The 16,851-nt window shown below is 50.8% G+C and overlaps 1 protein-coding gene across 2 annotated transcripts; it reads right to left on the bottom strand.

Moving 5' to 3' along the window:
* Positions 1–1,529: 1,529 nt before the first annotated feature.
* NTPCR (nucleoside-triphosphatase, cancer-related) lies at positions 1,530–15,427 on the bottom strand. 2 transcript variants are annotated; one of them, XM_090263431.1, is made up of 5 exons: positions 15,270–15,424; positions 12,502–12,664; positions 11,930–12,026; positions 4,110–4,319; positions 1,530–1,820 (listed from the first exon to the last, which is right to left on the bottom strand). In XM_090263431.1, exons 1-5 carry the CDS (start codon positions 15,301–15,303, stop codon positions 1,752–1,754), a joined length of 573 nt encoding a protein of 190 aa, XP_090119557.1. In that variant the 5' UTR covers positions 15,304–15,424; the 3' UTR covers positions 1,530–1,751. The 2 variants fall into 2 exon arrangements, with proteins under 2 accessions (XP_090119557.1, XP_090119558.1); XM_090263432.1 differs by lacking the exons at positions 1,530–1,820; positions 4,110–4,319 and adding an exon at positions 10,329–10,598 and having other exon boundaries at positions 15,270–15,427.
* Positions 15,428–16,851: the final 1,424 nt, after the last annotated feature.

Genomic DNA, 16,851 nt, shown 5'->3' with positions numbered 1-16,851 from the left:
ACTGCTGCTCCTGAGAGGCTGTGATGCCCTTCCCCCCAGAAGCATGTCTGGCTCCAGTTCTAAGTGTCCTCAAATGAGCTATTTTTCCCTTTGAGTAAATATCATGGCTTTCCTTCCAGTTTAAGACAGAGTCTGCCGGACAGTGATGACTGCAGCATGGAGCTCAGGACGAGCAGCGGAGGGAAACCACCCCTCCCTGCAAACCCAGGGTGCCTCCCCAGGGACGGAGCCCCCACTGGGGCAGACCTTCCCCGCCAGGCCTGGGCACGGCCCAGTGTCAGGGCACAGGGATGGCATTTCCCACCTGCCCCCCTCCTTACTCTCCAGGGGGCTGCGTGGGGCTCCCTCTGGGCTGGGGGAGTCGGATGGGAGTGGATTCACTATGGGGTAAGGTTCTCGGGCATCGCAGTGATGGCCCCGCACACTGAAGTTCACACATACCTGTCCCTGTCCTGTGAGTGGCTGAAGTCACGTCCAGCCTGTCAGACCTCAGGAGCTCGGCCTCCCGGAACCCAGCAGGGCAGGGACAGCGAGTCGGTGGCTCCTGCTTCCTCAGACTGACCTGGCCCCCCTTTGAAGGTATTTGTTCCTAATCTAAGGCCTTTTGACTGTGGTCCCTCGAAGGCTGGGCAGGTCCAGACCAAGTGTCAGAGTGCTGCCTTGGGAGATCCTGAAGTCACGAGATGTCACAGGCTGGACTGTGTCCTTGGTTTAGACATGAGTGTGTCCTGCTTGCACTGTCCACAGTTCACAGGACCCCTGGTCCCCCACACACAGGGGCTGCCCCCTGGTTACAGGCAGCTACCCGGCATTCACGCCAGCCAGCTTTGTAGCTAAAACTAGTTGCTAATAAAACCCTGAAATTCATAGATCTTCACCAGTAATTCTCCAAATACACAGAACTGTGAACCACTCCAGTCCATCAACCACCCAGTTTTATCCTCTGAATTCTGGGGTGTGAGTGGTCTCCTCTACACGCCCAGCCGTGGGTTTCCCCGCCCCTCTCCACCACGCTTCCAGCAGCCCAGGGACGTCCCTCCCCGACGGGTGCCACTGCCTTCCTGTGATGACACTCACGTCCCCCATTTTCTGGACGGGAAATGAGGCACAGAAAGGGTTAAGAACATAACCCAAATGGAGCTCTGACCTGACCCCAGCCCCCACCCACTGAGCTCCCAAGGCTGTCCCTGTCCCTAAGGCTGTTTATTCCTCCACGTGTGTGTGCACAACCATCCCATTAATTTTTATTTTATTAAGAGCAAATAAACAGCGGGGGGGGGGGGCCTGCAATGGTTTTCTTTTGAAATAAGATTTTAAACATCCAATAACTGTTATCACTTCAAGCTGCCCGGGATGAGAGGGATTCGCTGCTCAGGGGCACTGCCCTCTACCCCCTCCCCCAACACGTTTATAGACCTCCATGGGGGCCAATCCCATCTGGTGCTCTGAGAACCGTTTCTCATTTCGTAATTTACCCAAATCATACGCGCAACTGCAAGGGGAAATAAACAGAAAACTCTCGGCATAAATAAGCCACAATGGATGATTAGTCTTGCAGAGTCAGGCCAGCACGCGGGCTAACTCGATCTTTTAAACACTTTATGAAAAACAGCTGTCACAGGCTCTCTTCGCAGCAGCCCACACGGCCTCTGAGCCCCGAAGGCACAGAACCTCAGCAGGCAGGCCCTGAGCAGGCGCCCTGGGACGGGCACGCTTCTTCACGTGCAGGAGCGCGGGGACCCAAGCCGCCTTCACTTCCTGCCGCTCTGCACACACGTCACAATCTCCGGCAAAAGGTGGTTTCTGTTTTCCTTGGTGACCTGTGGGAAGAAGCAAGGGAGGGCCTTCAGAGTCCATTTCCTCTCTTCAATCCTCTGACAGGTAATATTCTAAGAGAAGGGCCCGGAAGGCCGGGAGGGGTGAGCTTGACTATGAAGTAGGACCCACAATGAGCCGGGTGAGAGGTGGGAGCCAGGAGGAAGCCCAGCTCTTAGGGCACAAGAAAGACAAGAATACTGGGTGTGCCAGCCCCTCCGTCCTGCAGAATCAGGCAAAAGATAACCACTTTACTTACACATTGGTCGGAGCAATGATTACCTTGTCTGGAGAATAATTTCCAGTCTTCGGGATAGGAGAAAATGTGCTCTTACATTGATATGCTTTTTTTTTTTTTTTTAAATAGACATAAGAGTCAATTCCCCTCAGTCCTGTAGGACTTTTAGATTAGTTTGCAGAGATAGCCAACCCCTGGAGTTTAACAGCAGTGAGTTCCCAGTCTCCAAGCCTGGAGGCTATCTGACCTGAAAACTACTTGTTTCAGCATTCATTGCCTCTATTTCCACAGAACCTCTAGAATTACTACCAAAACCTCTGATATGGCCCTGGCTGATGTGGCTCACTGGATTGAGCTCCAGTCTGTAAACCAAAAGGTCACCAGTTCGATTCCCAGTCCGAGTACACGTCTGGGTTGCAGGCCAGGTCCCCACTCGGGGGGTGTGCAAGAGGCAACCACACATTGATGTTTCTCTCTTCCTTTCTCCCTCCCTCTAAAAATAAATAAATGAAATCTTTAAGAAAACACTAATGTGGAAGCCATATAAAGGAACAGGTAGAGAAGGCCACATAAAACTGTTTATAGACAGACCCCGCTGACTTTTCAAAGGCGTCACTGAGGACGTGACCCCATGTGGCTCAGCTCCGCTCACATCAGCTCCTGGGAGAGACCTTCCCTGACCACAGTCTGCCTCCCCCGCTGCAGCCCCAGACCACCCAGAACGCATTTACTTTCTTTTCATTCATCGGCATCCAGACTCGCCTAACTAGTTGCTTCTACTTCTCTTACCTAGCCCTCCACCAGAAGGCCGCTCCGCGAGAGCAGCAGCCCCAGTGTGCTGTGCACCCCAAGTCTTAGAGTGGGGTCGGCACAGAGCCGGGGCTCAGGCAGTGCTCACGGCAGGAAGCAAGCAGGGAAGGAGCATGTTTCCAAGTCTGACTGGCCTGACCCTAAGGGCTGTCTCCTGCACCGCGGGATACTTTGGTGACAACGTGCGGATGTCCCACTAGGGCTCAGAACCTGGTGTAGGAGGGGCTTGCTCTTCGGTCCTGCAGCTGGAGCTCACTCCCCGCTCCTCCGCATGGGGTGGCCCTGCCAGACGGACTGTTGCCTTGGCACCTGCAGGACCCTGGGGGCGGGGAGTGGGGGTGTGGGCAGGTCTCAGCCCAGAGCCTGGCAATAACTGACACAAACCAACCAGGGGAGCAGGGCAAGGCCCTGTCTAACCAAGGGGGGTACAGAGAGACAACAGGAGAGAAAAGGTGGGAGTCAGGCCCAGCACCAGCAGCCCCATCAGCACCCTAACAACTGGCTCAGCAACTTCTCACACGTGCTCTGCTGCCGGCCCTCCCCCTGCAGGGGCCTGCGAACCCTGAGACCAGGCAAAACAGGTTACGGGGCCCGTGCCAGGGAGGCCGTCCTTGAGGTCCGGGCGAGCCCTACGATTCTGCACGCCACCCACGCTCCCAGGCGATGGCCAGCGCTGGGCCCCAGACCTCGCTTGGCTGTGCTGTCAGTGTGGCCGCTGCGTGGCTGAGATGTGGCCAGTGTGACACAGGGACTCAAGGGCCACGCAGGCTGCTGGCTACTGCACTGGACAGTGCAGACAGTGGTCTCCACCGTCGCGGACACTTCCACTGGGCAATGCCTCCTATAGTCGCAGGAGGCCGCATGGCCTCGCAGCTTCTTGTCCCCAGGGTGGCTCAGTCCAAAGGGAAACCTTTCCAACAAAACTGCACCTGTTCACCTCTGCACCCCAACCTGACCATCGCCCTGAGAAGAGATGTGCTCAGGCGATTCTGATGCTGGTAGGCCCCGAGTCTGGCGGGGGAGGAGGGAGAGCGCAGCCAGAGCAGCTGAGACAGGCTGCCCCGAGGCAGGAGCATTTTTACGTGGACCAGGGTATAATTTGCGTTCTATAAATTCCTAGAACACAAGACTCTCTTCCGTTCTATCATAAGAGAAAAAAGACGATGGAAGCCAGAGATGTGTTTCAGAGCCACTGGCTATTTCCGGCCTCTGCTCAGTTCTGCAGCCCCAAGGGCGCTGTACTCACACTGAGCACCTGCACGTCAGGCCGGGTGCGAATTTCCTCCACGAGCGCCAGCGGCTTTCCTTTAGGGACTGGGATGGTGCCGAGGATCACGGTCCCTGGGGCGGACAGGGTCTGACGGACCGCCTGGATGAACGGCTGGCTGAAGAGCTCCATTTTCCCAACCTCATCAATGACACACACTCTCCACCCGGGGCCGCTGCTGGGACCTGCCTGAGGACGACACGGACAGCGGCTGGGACACCAAAGGCACACGAAGCAGGGGTCCCACCCCCAATCCCTGGCAGCCAGCAATCACACCAGGGAGTCAACTGCACACTGGAGGTCAGATCAGGTCCCAGCCCACACAGATGATTCACTAGCAAACTCACCTCCCCGGGGACTGTCCCACCCCGAGCACTCAGGTCCCTGGGCCTCCCAGTTCTCCCAGCAGCTTTTGCGCCTTTAGAGGAGTTCCAGTAATAACCAAGCTCCATGTGTTTAGAGGAGTCCTGAATGCAAGCAGGGCCCCCAGGCTGTGGGTTTCAGAGAAATGAGACAAGTCCACCAGCCCTCAAAACACTGCCTCCTGCCTCTTCTTTTGTCAATTTTGAGTCAAATGAGATTCCCTGTCTGCCAGGAGGAGGAAACTGCTACAGGCAAATGCCTGCCTATTTCATCATCTGCAATATAAGGGCTGGTGGCAAGAAGTAAAAATTAAAAGGAAAGGTGTCTTGGTTAGAAGAAAAAAGTGAGCAGGGTCCTGCCCTTTAAATCTCAAGATTCCGTTTCTGATAACTTCACACCTTCACGTCTGACACTCCCTGGGCACCACTTGGAACAGATGCGGGGCCCGGAGTCCTAATACTGCCGGCTCCAGGGACCCGCACCCTTGTACACCATGTAGTGCCCCCGCCTCAGGACCAGGGCTGGTCTGTGTGACCACAGGGACATGGCAGAAGGGATGGTATGTCACTTCTGAGACGAAGTGGCAGAGCCTACTATGTGTCTTGTCTCAATCTCTGCCCCCCAACTACATCACCTTCTCTCCACCCCCGACTCCCCTCTCCCCACTCATTCACTCTAGGGGAGAGAGCTGCCATGTTACAGACACTCGGGCAGCCGATGGCAAGGTCCCTGTGGAAAGGGACTGAGGCCTTGCGACAACAGCCAGAGGGACGGAGGCCCTCCAGCAACCGTGACAGTGAGCTTGGAAGTGGGTCCTTCCCGGCCCAGCCTCAGGTGCCCCCAGTGGACTCAAGGGCCGCGGGGGCCACCCTGAGCCCATGCCCCCAGCTCAGCCGACCCAGGGGAGCCCTCCGAGATCATGCTTGTATTTGAAACTGTTAAATTTGGGGCCACGCTGTTACACAGCCACAGATAACTGACATACCCGTCTTCTCCAGAAACCCCTCCCAGAGAAGCCGATGATGGGACTTTTAGTGCTGCCACAGCAGGGACATACAGCACACATAGCATTTCAGTGAGCGCAGAGTGACATTTTATAATCCTGATACAAATCATTACTCTGAGAACTGTATGTAAAGCTGCCAAAAATCCCAGCCGCGCCCCATGTGCAATTCCACCTGCGACATGGAATGAGACACGACTCAGAAACCCCTCTACGCACGAAGAGACCACTTGGCTCTCCAATGAGGAGCAGCAGCACCAGTTGCTAGGGGCCGACAGAAGCACAGCCACGAAACCTTTTTTTTTTTTTGAGTAATCACATTACTTTGGGGGTCTCAGAATGATCACTCTCAGCAGCATCACTCTGTCGAGCAGAGAACGGCCCACGTCCATGACTGTGACGGGCAGTGGGGGCCCTGCCTTCCCCGAGCAGAGCAGACGTGGCCAGGCCTCCCCAGACGGGGGAACTCCTGCCCCTTCTTATCAGCGAGTAATGTTTACAATAATTTTTATCCTCTTGCTTAGTAAATATTTTGGTCCATGTTTAAACTTTTAATAGAAGTTTGCTATCTTTGATGCCTGATGTCCTTTCATTAGGAATCGCCTGGAGAGAGTTGTTTTTGCCACCATAAATTCGCGATGATGTTTTTTCTAACTGATGAAGTAATTGGATACAAATATAGGAGTACAGCTTAGACTAAGAAAAAATTCAACCATTATGGCTTTCTGAGTTCAGCTTTTGAGTGTACAGTGATTCTATGTTTATTAATTTGTGCTTACCTTGTTATAGAAAGTATTTCAAAAGGCAGTAGTTAAATTTGACTTCCAATTGAAGCCTCAAAAGAAAGCTATTTTTATCTTAGGGTAAACTAATAAATTTTTAAAACTTAAAATTTACTAGGAGAAATGTTGATGAGGAGGATGTGCATGGTCTTTAAGAATCTCTGCATTCACTGCTTATTAGCTTCAAAGGAAAAAAATAGTAAATATGTAGTGGGAAAGTCCTTGATCAGGTAATCAAAATTATGTCACCAAACATCACGTGTCTCCAGATGAGATGCCCGAAAAAGATGCACCACCATTTATGTAGTATTCTGGCTGAAGCTAAACATGAGAAATATCAGAAAAACCCCAAAGAGGAACGTCCTGCTAAAATAGGTGTGTGCCTCAGAAATGTCAGTGTCATAGAAGAGTGACCGGAAATGTTCCAGAAAAGGAGCTAAGGAAATGTGACAGCTAAATTAACAGCTGACCCCAGAGAGGAGGGAAAAGAACGTTACAAGGAACACTGGTGAGGCGATTGAGAAAACTGGCATAGGGATTGTAGCTTATTAGATCAAAGCATTTTCCCAGTGTCGCATTTACTGAGATTTAGGACTGTACCAATTCTATAAGAGCATATCCTTATTCTTAGGAAGAACACACCGAGCACTTTTTTAGGAGTTAAGTACACTGGTGATTGTAATGTACTCTCAAATGGTTCCCCTGCAAAGTTATATATCTACACACAAACACACACACACACACACGGAGACGGCAAACAAACAACAGGGCAAAGGTAAAAAACAGGTGACTCTAGACAACAAGCATATAGGTGATCTTACACTGACTGCCTTTACCTTGTGATTTTCTCAAACAGCAAAAATATATCCAAATAAAATGTTTTAAAAATAGAATCAATACAAACACAGAAAACACATGCACACTTCCGCAGTATAGCCAAGAAGAGAACCAACAACACATCAATGGGAACTTCCTTCGAAGGCGTGTGGGGCTTCAGACTGATGTGCGCATCAGTGGGAACCAGACCAAGTGGATGGGGAAGAGGAAGAGGAAGACGCAGCAGTGGACACAAATGCCACCCCACCAAGCATCTTGGGAGTGGGCTGCAAAAGGGCTGCATGGGGTATGGAACCCCGAGGTGGAACCGGCTGCGCATCTGGCCCACAGAGCCTCACCAGGCCAGCCAGAGGAGGCCCGGAAGCCGGGACCTGCCGTGGAGCCAGGTACCAGTAGGCGAGGCCACGACAAATCCTGCCTTCGGGGACTGCAGAGCCAGCCTTGTCCCAACTCTCAGTTTCATTTGCGGCAGAGATGTTTTACAGATAATCTTTAAGGTAAGTATTTGGTGTGTGAGGATTTCCCTGGCTGAGCCTGCAATGACCGAGAAGCAGAGGAATGGGCAGCGAGGAGGAACAGAGCCGCGAAGGTCAAGGCTGCCAACAATAAAGGAAACTCTAAAGCATGCTTGCACTCCTGTCAACCTTTCAGGGATGGATTTCAACCAGACGTTGACTTTTCTAAATCCTCTCTAAAGCGCAGTGGCCTGAAAAACCAAGTGACACTTCCAGGTCAAGGGATAAAAAAATAAATAAAAATTAAAAAAAAGCCTTTCCCCAGACAGGTGTTCTCTCAGCTGAAAATGAAGTTTCAAAGATTTAAAGCAGAATTTTATGTCAGATTCAAAAGTGGACCCTGCTCTCAAAAACAAAATCTATAATAAAAGCCTTATTTTGATCAAAACAGGGAAATACAAGGTGCAAACTATGTTGATTTTCGCTGGGTGTTCTGTTTTAGGTTCCTCTTCCTCCCACAGATCTTTATTAAAAATGACACTGTGGAGCCTAAAAAATAGGGCTCTGAGCAGACACCCTTTATCCTTTAAACCATTATGACCTATAGTTAATCGTTTGTGTGAGTGGAGATATCCTGGGAACCACATTCTAACATACCACCACGGGGCTGTCCAAAGGCCACCGTGGAAAAGGCCAGCGTCATCCCACAGCCTTGACCGTCGGGACACCAAAACGCAATACTACTTACAGCAGCATCAGAGGAAACAGGAGACCTATGAATAACCTTCCCAAAAATCTTTTAAAGAAAGAAATACAGAGAGATTATGTTCGTGGCACTGGAGGATGAAGGTTGTCTAAAAAGCTACGATGCTCTTTATATCTAAATAACTGTAATTTTGTATAGTCCCAATCACTCCATCTTAGACTTTATAATGAACAATGAAGTGCTGCTTCTAGAATTTATGCCAGCTCTGCCTTACAAGTTTTGTGTTCTTGGGCCAGTTAGTTACTATTCTGTGCCTCAGTTTCTTCATCTGTGAAATAAGAATATAGTGATAGTGTCACTCTGAGAATTAAATGAATTAGTGCCTAGCAAACAACGGTTTTGGTAAACTGGCCAAGTATTTGGAAGAAAATCAGTTGGGAGTGTGATCATATATTACAGTCAGAATAATCCAGATGGATTAAAAACATAAATTAAAAAACAAACAAACAAGCACATACACAGAAGAACAAACACATTATATAACTTGGAATATGGAGAGCCTTTCTCAATGTTGGAAAAAGTCACCAAGGTGACAACTGAGAAAAATACAATCAATCAATATAAAAAGATTTCACCTTATAAAAGATCTCTTTTTAGACAAAAGAAAAAGGAACGAGAAAAGGAATGAACAACTTAGATTTTAAAAAATACCCAATGAAAAACATGTAACTTCATGCCTACAAAAAAGCAAGTCAGAGCAAAGACGCATGTTTTGGTATCAACCTCAGCACAGAGCTCAGTGCTGGCCCAAGTGCAGCAAGACAAACGCTTGTATACTCTGAACACACAGGGTCCCCAGGACACAGCCGTCGTGGGGACACCCCGCGGCACGCGGCCAGGCCCCACCCGTGCCCACGCCTCCACCGAGTACGTCCACCCCCAGATCCTCCCCACGGGTGTTCGGGACCAGGTTACCTACAATAGCAGTAAGTCGCCTACATGTGCAACACCGAGGAAATGATGGCTGAGTCAGCGATGACAATCCACACCATGAAACCGTATGCGGTCACTAAAATGCCACAGCTGCAAAGATGACCGTGCCGCACGGCCATTCCCATACACTCAGCCATAAAAAGCGCCAGCCTCTCCCACTCTATACAGCATCTGCCCAACTTCAGACAACTGAGCAAACACACTAGGTAGAGAAAATGGGCAGAAACGAGTTATGCTAACAGTGGTTAAACTCAGTGAATCATATTTTCTTTCTATTTCATTTTTTTAAAACAAATTTCCTATCTGGAGCATGTAGAACTTAAATACTCAAGAAAACAATAAATGTTTTTAAATAAGGAAAGATGTTACCCATGGAATAAAAAAAAAAATCAACATCCATCAACCCTACAAAGGACTTCCCAAAAACCTTACAGCATCTAGCATGCTTCCAGTCTTCCCCAATTTTCCTTATTTCCCACATGTGCCCACAAAGATTCACAGGACCCCCTCCTGCCTCAGGAAGAGGAGCACTAGCACCACTGCCGGAGGGGCCAGGGTGGGCCTAACCCCCTGCCCAGGCCTGTCCGCCCCCGCTGCTCCCACTCCCAGCCCGTCCTCCGTCCCAGCCCACAGCCCCATGCTCCTTCTGCTCGTGTGGAGGCGCTTAGCAGAGACTTACTGTTAGGTTTCCCTGCCTCCCAGGCATGACACACACACCATCGCTCTGTCTCAGGGCGCTCACCAGCCTGAATGTGCTTTCTAAAGCCTCCAGTTCACTTTCGTTGGTCATTCCAATTGCTGATAATAGAATTTGTCTCCTTCTATTCCCCTGTTTTTGTTGCCTAGTTACTTGAACTTCTCTCTCTCTCTCTCTTTTTTAGTATAAAGACAAAACACTCTCACTCTTTTCCTTTCTTCATCCCAATAAAATATATGCGATGGGACAAGAACCTGCTTCAGGAAAGAAATCCATAAGGAAGCCTGGGTAAGAATCCGCGGCCTAGGAACTTTTCCTACCTAGGATATGAATGCGTGCGTTTGGTGATTAAACTAGAAACAAACGGGAGAAGTCGGCTTTATTTCTTAATTAAAAAGAGAGATTCCATTCTTATTCCAACAGCATGTGATTTCTTGTAGAACCAGCAGAGACACGGCATGTGTGCACGGTGTACTCCCAGGATTCAGTCTGCTCTGAGCAAGGCAAGTAAAAGTCAGTTCTTTGTGCTGATCCGTCCCAAAGCCGGCATCTTCACCTGGGGTTTCATTTGCACTGTTTCCCTTGCCTTTGGAACACTTAAGGGGAGAGGGATGTATCTGATGGGAAGAGGACTAGAGAGAGAAACGCCATGTCCCCTGACTGCTCCCACACAACACAACGTTCACCACAGTCCCCAGCACGGAAACAAAGAGGAAGCAGTTAGGAACGGGGAGGTGGAAGACCAGGCAAGAGGAAGGAAGCAAAGCAGCGCCCTACCTAAGTGAAGCACTCCTCTGAATGAGAAGCTGTCCTAGGCAGGCCTTGGGAAGCTACTAAAGCCCCCCAATGCACATTTCAGCTGAACCCCGAATGTCAAAAAGAACAGTGAAGCAAAATTCCGAGGAGTATGCCACCCAAAGGAAATGGCAAGGGCCAAGGGCCAGTGGCTGGTGTGGCCCTGGCAGGTGAGGGCGCATGCTTGAGCCAGGGTGGCTGGGCAGCGGTTACTAGTTACTAGGGCTAGACAGCACAGAGCCTTCCAGGCCAGAGATGGACCTTGGATTTTATTGTCGATGCAATAGAAACTTCTGGAAGGTTTAAAATGGCCTCTTGAGACAGGTGTGTACCAGTCAATTTTCACAAAAGTAAACCAAAGCCGTAAGCCTGTAACAATAAATGAAACCCACATTCCCTGACATGGTCCACAAGGTCCTGCATCAGGCGGCCTCGCCCACCTCACTAACCTTTCCTCCTTCTCCTGCTCCTGCCCCAGGGCTCTGGGGCCTCAGTCACCCAGAATATCCTCCCCAGGCCCCTCGCTCCAACACACACCCACTATTCTCTCTGAAGGGATGGCACCTTCTCATCTTTTCATTGCAGTTTACATGCCTCTCCTCAGAGATCTTAATGGGCATGGGCTTCGGGGGTGACAAAACTGTTGTGAAATTAGATAATGATGAGCTGTTGCACCGCCCTGTGAATATACTAAAAAAAAATCTATTTCTACATTTTCAGCGGGTGAATGGTATGTGAATTATATCTCAATAACCTGTTTTAAAAAGAAAACACAGGTAATATAGTGATATAATGTGTTAGGTGCTTACCATTATATTCATACGATGACACTTTCCCTTCCTAAGTGTTTATTTCTCGTGCTGTGAACACTGGGTGGACACATAAACTAAGGGGAAATACTTCTGGGGACGCTGGTAGCCGGGCATCAGAACCCTCCCAATATAAAACCTTTGTATGAGCTGAATTTATGCGACAAGGAATCTGCTGGTAGTTCAGAGTGACAGCAAATTACGCGGCATATCCTTATCAAGGGCCGATCTCTTGAAGACTTTTAAACTATGAGACGCAAAGCCGGCCTCCCCTGAAGAGCAGAAGCCACCCCATTCCAGGGCCAGCAGGGCCCCCACGCATTGCCACAGACGGGCTCCGGGGCAGAAGCCACACTCACGTTCCTTAAGACCGGCAGCGCCACCCGCTCAAAGGACGGCAGATCCACCACATAGTGCCCGACTCGGCACTCCCGTTTCCCAGGCGGCGGCTCCGACCTGCGAAGACAGTGAGTTCCTGTTGAAAAGACCCCTGTACCGGTGTCTGGTTGTCGGCTACTCCACTGACCCCCTGGCCTCCCACTGAGGCTAAATGGTTCTTATAAACCCCCGACCCAGGAAGCGGTGGTGCGCAGAGCTGACCTGAGCCCCCGTTCTCCCTGGGAGCAGGGCTGCCAGCGAGTGCGGCCACTATCAACCATGGGTCTGGCGGTCACCCGGGCGAGCCCATCCAGAAGCTCCAGGGGGCTGCTGCGCCAGCTAGTTCCCCAAAGCAGCACAGGAAACGGCTATGAGTTACAGCGAGAAGAGCTTCTCAGTCAACGGAGTAAGCCTTAAGTATTTTATACAGGAGTTTAATCCCTCTCTTTCCCTAAGAAACCCAAAGGCTGAAGATTCTCCACCACAGAAGAGAGCATGGGGTCGACCCTGTGCCCAGGGAGGACAGAACACCACAGAAAGGAAATGTCAGTACCCAACTCTAGACAAAGGTCCCCGCAGGCCGGATAACGTGACAACATCGAACCCTATTCTTCTCCCTCCCTGCCTGACTTCTTCTGTGTAAAACCCATCGACAGGCACACCAGAGGACTTCAACACCTCGCTGGCTTTCTGGATCAAGGTTGTTTTTCCAATTCCTAAAAAGAAAAACAAAGTCCCGTTAGGAACCCCCCTTTCTGGAGCTCGCCAACTGAGAGTAATCATGAGGCGGGGGGTGGAGGGGCGCACAGGGTGGGGGCAGCTGCAAGTGGATTTTATGAATATTAACTTCACTTTAACTTTGGTTTCTCCGGGTGTTAAAACTTTTTCAGTTCAAGTAGAAACAAACATAATAAAATAGTGAAGTTTATTTTTAAATTCTGAAATATTATTTTGTCACATACACAATCCCAGAACCAAGTGAGCGGCTTCCTTGATGACAGTGTCAAGTGCAATTTGCACCCTGTGAGAAAAACTCCATGTTCTCCCAGGTCCACTCCCCTCCGTGGGTGGCCGCACTTCCACCTACGAAGCAAAACAGGCCACTCTTGGGCCGGCCAAAGGCTGGGCACTTGAGGATTTCCACCACGTGAGAGTGGGACATCCCCTCACTGCTCCACGGACTTGCATTGCTCTGGCTCCTGAAAACCTGTCCCTTAAATACCACTAACACTACTAACACTAGCAGTCTTCAAACTTTTTCTCAAGAGCTAACCTGTCATGTTGGAGACCTCTTCTATCACCTCCTCCCTGTCCCTAAGCATTCCTTTGGCTGACCCAACCCCTCCCACCAAATGCAGCCACTAACGACCACAGGTCTGGGGGTCACCGTAATTGACCTCCACCTCCGCCCCCTCGCCCTCCCCTCTCACCCCTTCCTTTCCTCCCAGCCTGGCCTGTGGACTGCTCTGATGAACTCTTCTGTGTTTATAGACACCAGGAAGTGCTGCCTAATAGAATGACACTAACTACTGACGTTCCGGAGCCAGGGACCGTTCCGGCACACTTCAGCTTTTTCTTGGTTAAATCCTCACAACCATCCTCTTGAGACAGTTACCATTCTTGCCCCTATTTTACAGATAAAGAAACTGAGGCACAGAGAGGTAAGGTAACTTACCCAAGGTTATACAACCAGTCGGGACCATACATTGTAACAGGGGCCTTTATCTGTCACCATGACTTTGTTTATGAGCCTTGTTCTCATATAGACAAGACTTAAGTCAGTGGCATCATGATCATCCCGAAATAGGAAAACTCTTCACAGGTCTGCAATAGAGCTGTTCTGAGATACCACAAGGTTGAAAATCCTATTATGTCTATGGCTGCCCACAGAGTCATCAGGTTCCTTAAGGACCCTTTTAAGTCTTCTTGAAACAAAACATAATCCATTACTCCTATTTATCGAATCTCTCCAAACTGCAAAATCAGTGAAGAATCTGTTTAATGCAAGCAAGTGGCATTGGTGGATAGGTAAACCGGTACTTTTCAATGTACCTACCATAGTACACAGCAATCCTATGGTTAGGAATTATCCTCAGTAACGAATCTGAACACAGGCCCTGGCTGGTGTGACTCAGTGGACTGAGCACGGGCCTGCGACCCAAAGGGTCTCCAGTTCGATTCCCGGTCAGGGCACAGGCCTGGGCGGCAGGCCAGGTCCCCAGCTGGGGGCGCATGAAAGGCAACCACACATTCATGTTTCTCTCCCTCTCTTTCTCCCTCCCTCCCCCTCTCTCTAAAAATAAATAAATGAAATCTTAGAAAAAAAAAGAAGAATCTGACAACAGGCACAAAGATACTTATTAGCATGGAAAAAGGTCACACTATATGAAAATAGTATATGGAGAAAAAGCAGACATACCAAATATTACTCCACTATTTTTTTAAAATCCTGTATGTTGGAATGCCACGTGATGTCAGTCTTCTTTAAAACATTCTGGAAATTTTTTATCAGTGGATATAGCTCTTATTGTAAGAAAAAAATAGGACCCCCCCCCCCCCGCAAAGGGGCTGAAGAGTCATTTTCTTCCCTCTGAGCTCCTCTTCCTCCCTCAGCCTGAGGTCCACCACCTTCCCGCCTCTTTGCAGTCATGCCGCTACCTGTGCATCGCCCTGTTTTAAAAGCCATCTCCTCCTCTAGTCTCTCCTTTGGCCATTCACGGGGGAGAACTCCGCAGCCCCCAGGACAGCGGGGTTTGCGCGACGACGGGCCCCAGAGGGAACAGGCCCGGACACGGGGTCTGGGAGCGGGTCCCTGGGGGCCGAGGCTTCTCAGCCCGCACCCACCCGCGGGGGGATTCAGGAGCCGGGGAACTCGGGGCGAGGGGTTCAAGTTTCACCTCTACTCCCGCCGCCCTCCCCTGACCCCACCTCCCCACACTATGGAAGCGGGGCACACAGGCAGCAGCGTGACTCTCAACAGCAATCGGGCCCTTCCCACGGATCACGGCGGTGACGCGCACCCGGAAGCACGCCTCCTGCACATCGCCCTGCAAGGCCAGGGTCGTGGTGACGGCGGCCGGGGCCGGCGGCCCACTGCTTTAACAAGGCCCGCGTCCCCACGCCACAAGTCTGTCCCCCTCAGCACGGCGCTATATCCGTAACCCTCTCTCCCACGTACTTAAAGCCCCGCTTTCCAGGAACGGATTTGCAGGCTTCCGAGTACCGAGCCTGTAATGGAACAGCACTAAGCCGGCGGCCCCGCCTGCGCTTGCCCCCACGCCCACCCCTCGCCTACCCGAGGTGGATGCACGGCGGGGTTACCTGGGGGCCCCGTCAGAAACACGTGCCGGGCCATACAGTGGGCAGGAGTTGGCGTCAAGACCCGCGTGGGGGTCAGGGACACAATCCGGAGCAGGGGTCGCGGCCTAAGTCCCGCCCACCGCGTGCTGCAAGCCCCACCCCCGCCGGTCGGAAGCACCGCCCCCACGCCGCGCATGCGCCTCAGCTCGCGGCCGTGGGCAGCGCATGCGCTCTCAGCCCCGGCCGCGGTCTGCGTTTGAGACCTCAAGCTTCGGGCTCAGTCCGCGCGGGCGGCGTCTGGGAGGGGGCTGGCCCGGTGTTCTTTGCGTCCCTGAGCGGCATCCTAGGTGCTGGGCGCCTGTGCGGTGTCTGCAAGACGAGGTGCGTGAGGAGTTCAGTTACTAAAGCAGTGCTGCTCCCCGTGAGCGCTGTCACCCGAGCTCTGCCCTGGGATCGCACCCGCGAGCTGAAATCCCCCAGGCTGCGGGGACACCCCTTCTGAAGGGCGGCTTTGCCCAGCGCTGTCAGCCGCAGCCGCGGAGCAGAATGAGCTGGTTGAACCTGCTTGAGGCCTGAACTCCACCTGCATAGATGCAGTGATTGCTTGGATCTCCTGTCGTTTAAAGCTCCCTGGGTAACGGGGGGAGGTGGGGCAGACGGTGGAAAAGGTGGACGCATTAAGAAGTATAAATTGGCAGTTACAGAATAGTCACAGGGAAGTCAAGTACAGCTTAGGGAACATACTCGGTAACATTGTAATGCCGTGGTGCCACACGGGTACTAGGTCTATGGGGGGGATCGCTTCTAAGGTATAATAATGTCTAACCACTACGCGGTACACCTGAAACTAACAATATTGAATGCCAACTGTAATTGAAAAATAAAAAAATATATATTTTTTAAACTGGCAATTTCTAAAGTCCACAGGGGCTGAGAATGCTCATTAGGCAGACTTGCCTTCAGCTCTGGTTATGAAAACCAGTTTCCCCTCTTACCTACATACCCTAAGCACAGACAGACGCAAGACCCAGCTGGAGGGTCTCCCTGTGCAAAGAATTAAGTGGCTTCCCCCTCACTTAGCCACTTGACATGTTTCTGCCAGCGAAATGAAGTGGCCTTGGCCTTGGGCCAGATTTACCTGTGAACTCTTTCAGTCTAACGCGTAGAGTTTGACTCGTGATCAATCATCCTCCGTCCTGGCTGAGAAAGCAATTTCAGTGAGAGCTCCACTTAATTGGTTTGTGCCCACTCGGGACCTGCAGGGCTCCCTTTAGCCTGCCATGTGCAGCAGTCAGATGGCCTCTGTTTCCTGCTGTTTGAAAAGGAGTCATCTAAAAAAAATAAGTAGACTTGTACAGTGTAGCTATCACCATCATTTCTGTGACATTTATAATGCATCTCTGCTAAGGCAGGGCCTTCTAACCTACATTTATCTTTCACCTCCAAGCAGATGTAGCTAAGTAGACACACAGGAGTGGTTTCCAACAGAAAGAAAGGGATATGTACATGGTCATATGTATGCTCTTTTTTTTTTTTTAAATCAGAAACATTTTAAAGTGCTAATCTTGTAACATTTTTCATCACTGAAAGGCAGTTTATATTT

This window comes from Furipterus horrens, unplaced genomic scaffold (genome assembly GCF_987537825.1).
Source record: "Furipterus horrens unplaced genomic scaffold, mFurHor1.1.pri manual_scaffold_15, whole genome shotgun sequence".
NCBI lineage: Eukaryota > Metazoa > Chordata > Mammalia > Chiroptera > Furipteridae > Furipterus > Furipterus horrens.
Note: the sequence above shows the minus strand (reverse complement) of the source record. Positions and strands in the feature narration are given on the sequence as shown.

Coding starts and splice junctions, on each gene's coding strand:
- NTPCR (XM_090263431.1), bottom strand. CDS start 15,303: ATGGCCCGGCACGTGTTTCTGACGGGGCCCCCAG. Junction 12,665..15,269: donor GTTTCTGACGGGGCCCCCAG/GTAACCCCGCCG, acceptor TTTTCTTTTTAG/GAATTGGAAAAACAACCTTG. Junction 1,821..4,109: donor CTGACGTGCAGGTGCTCAGT/GTGAGTACAGCG, acceptor TTCTTCCCACAG/GTCACCAAGGAAAACAGAAA.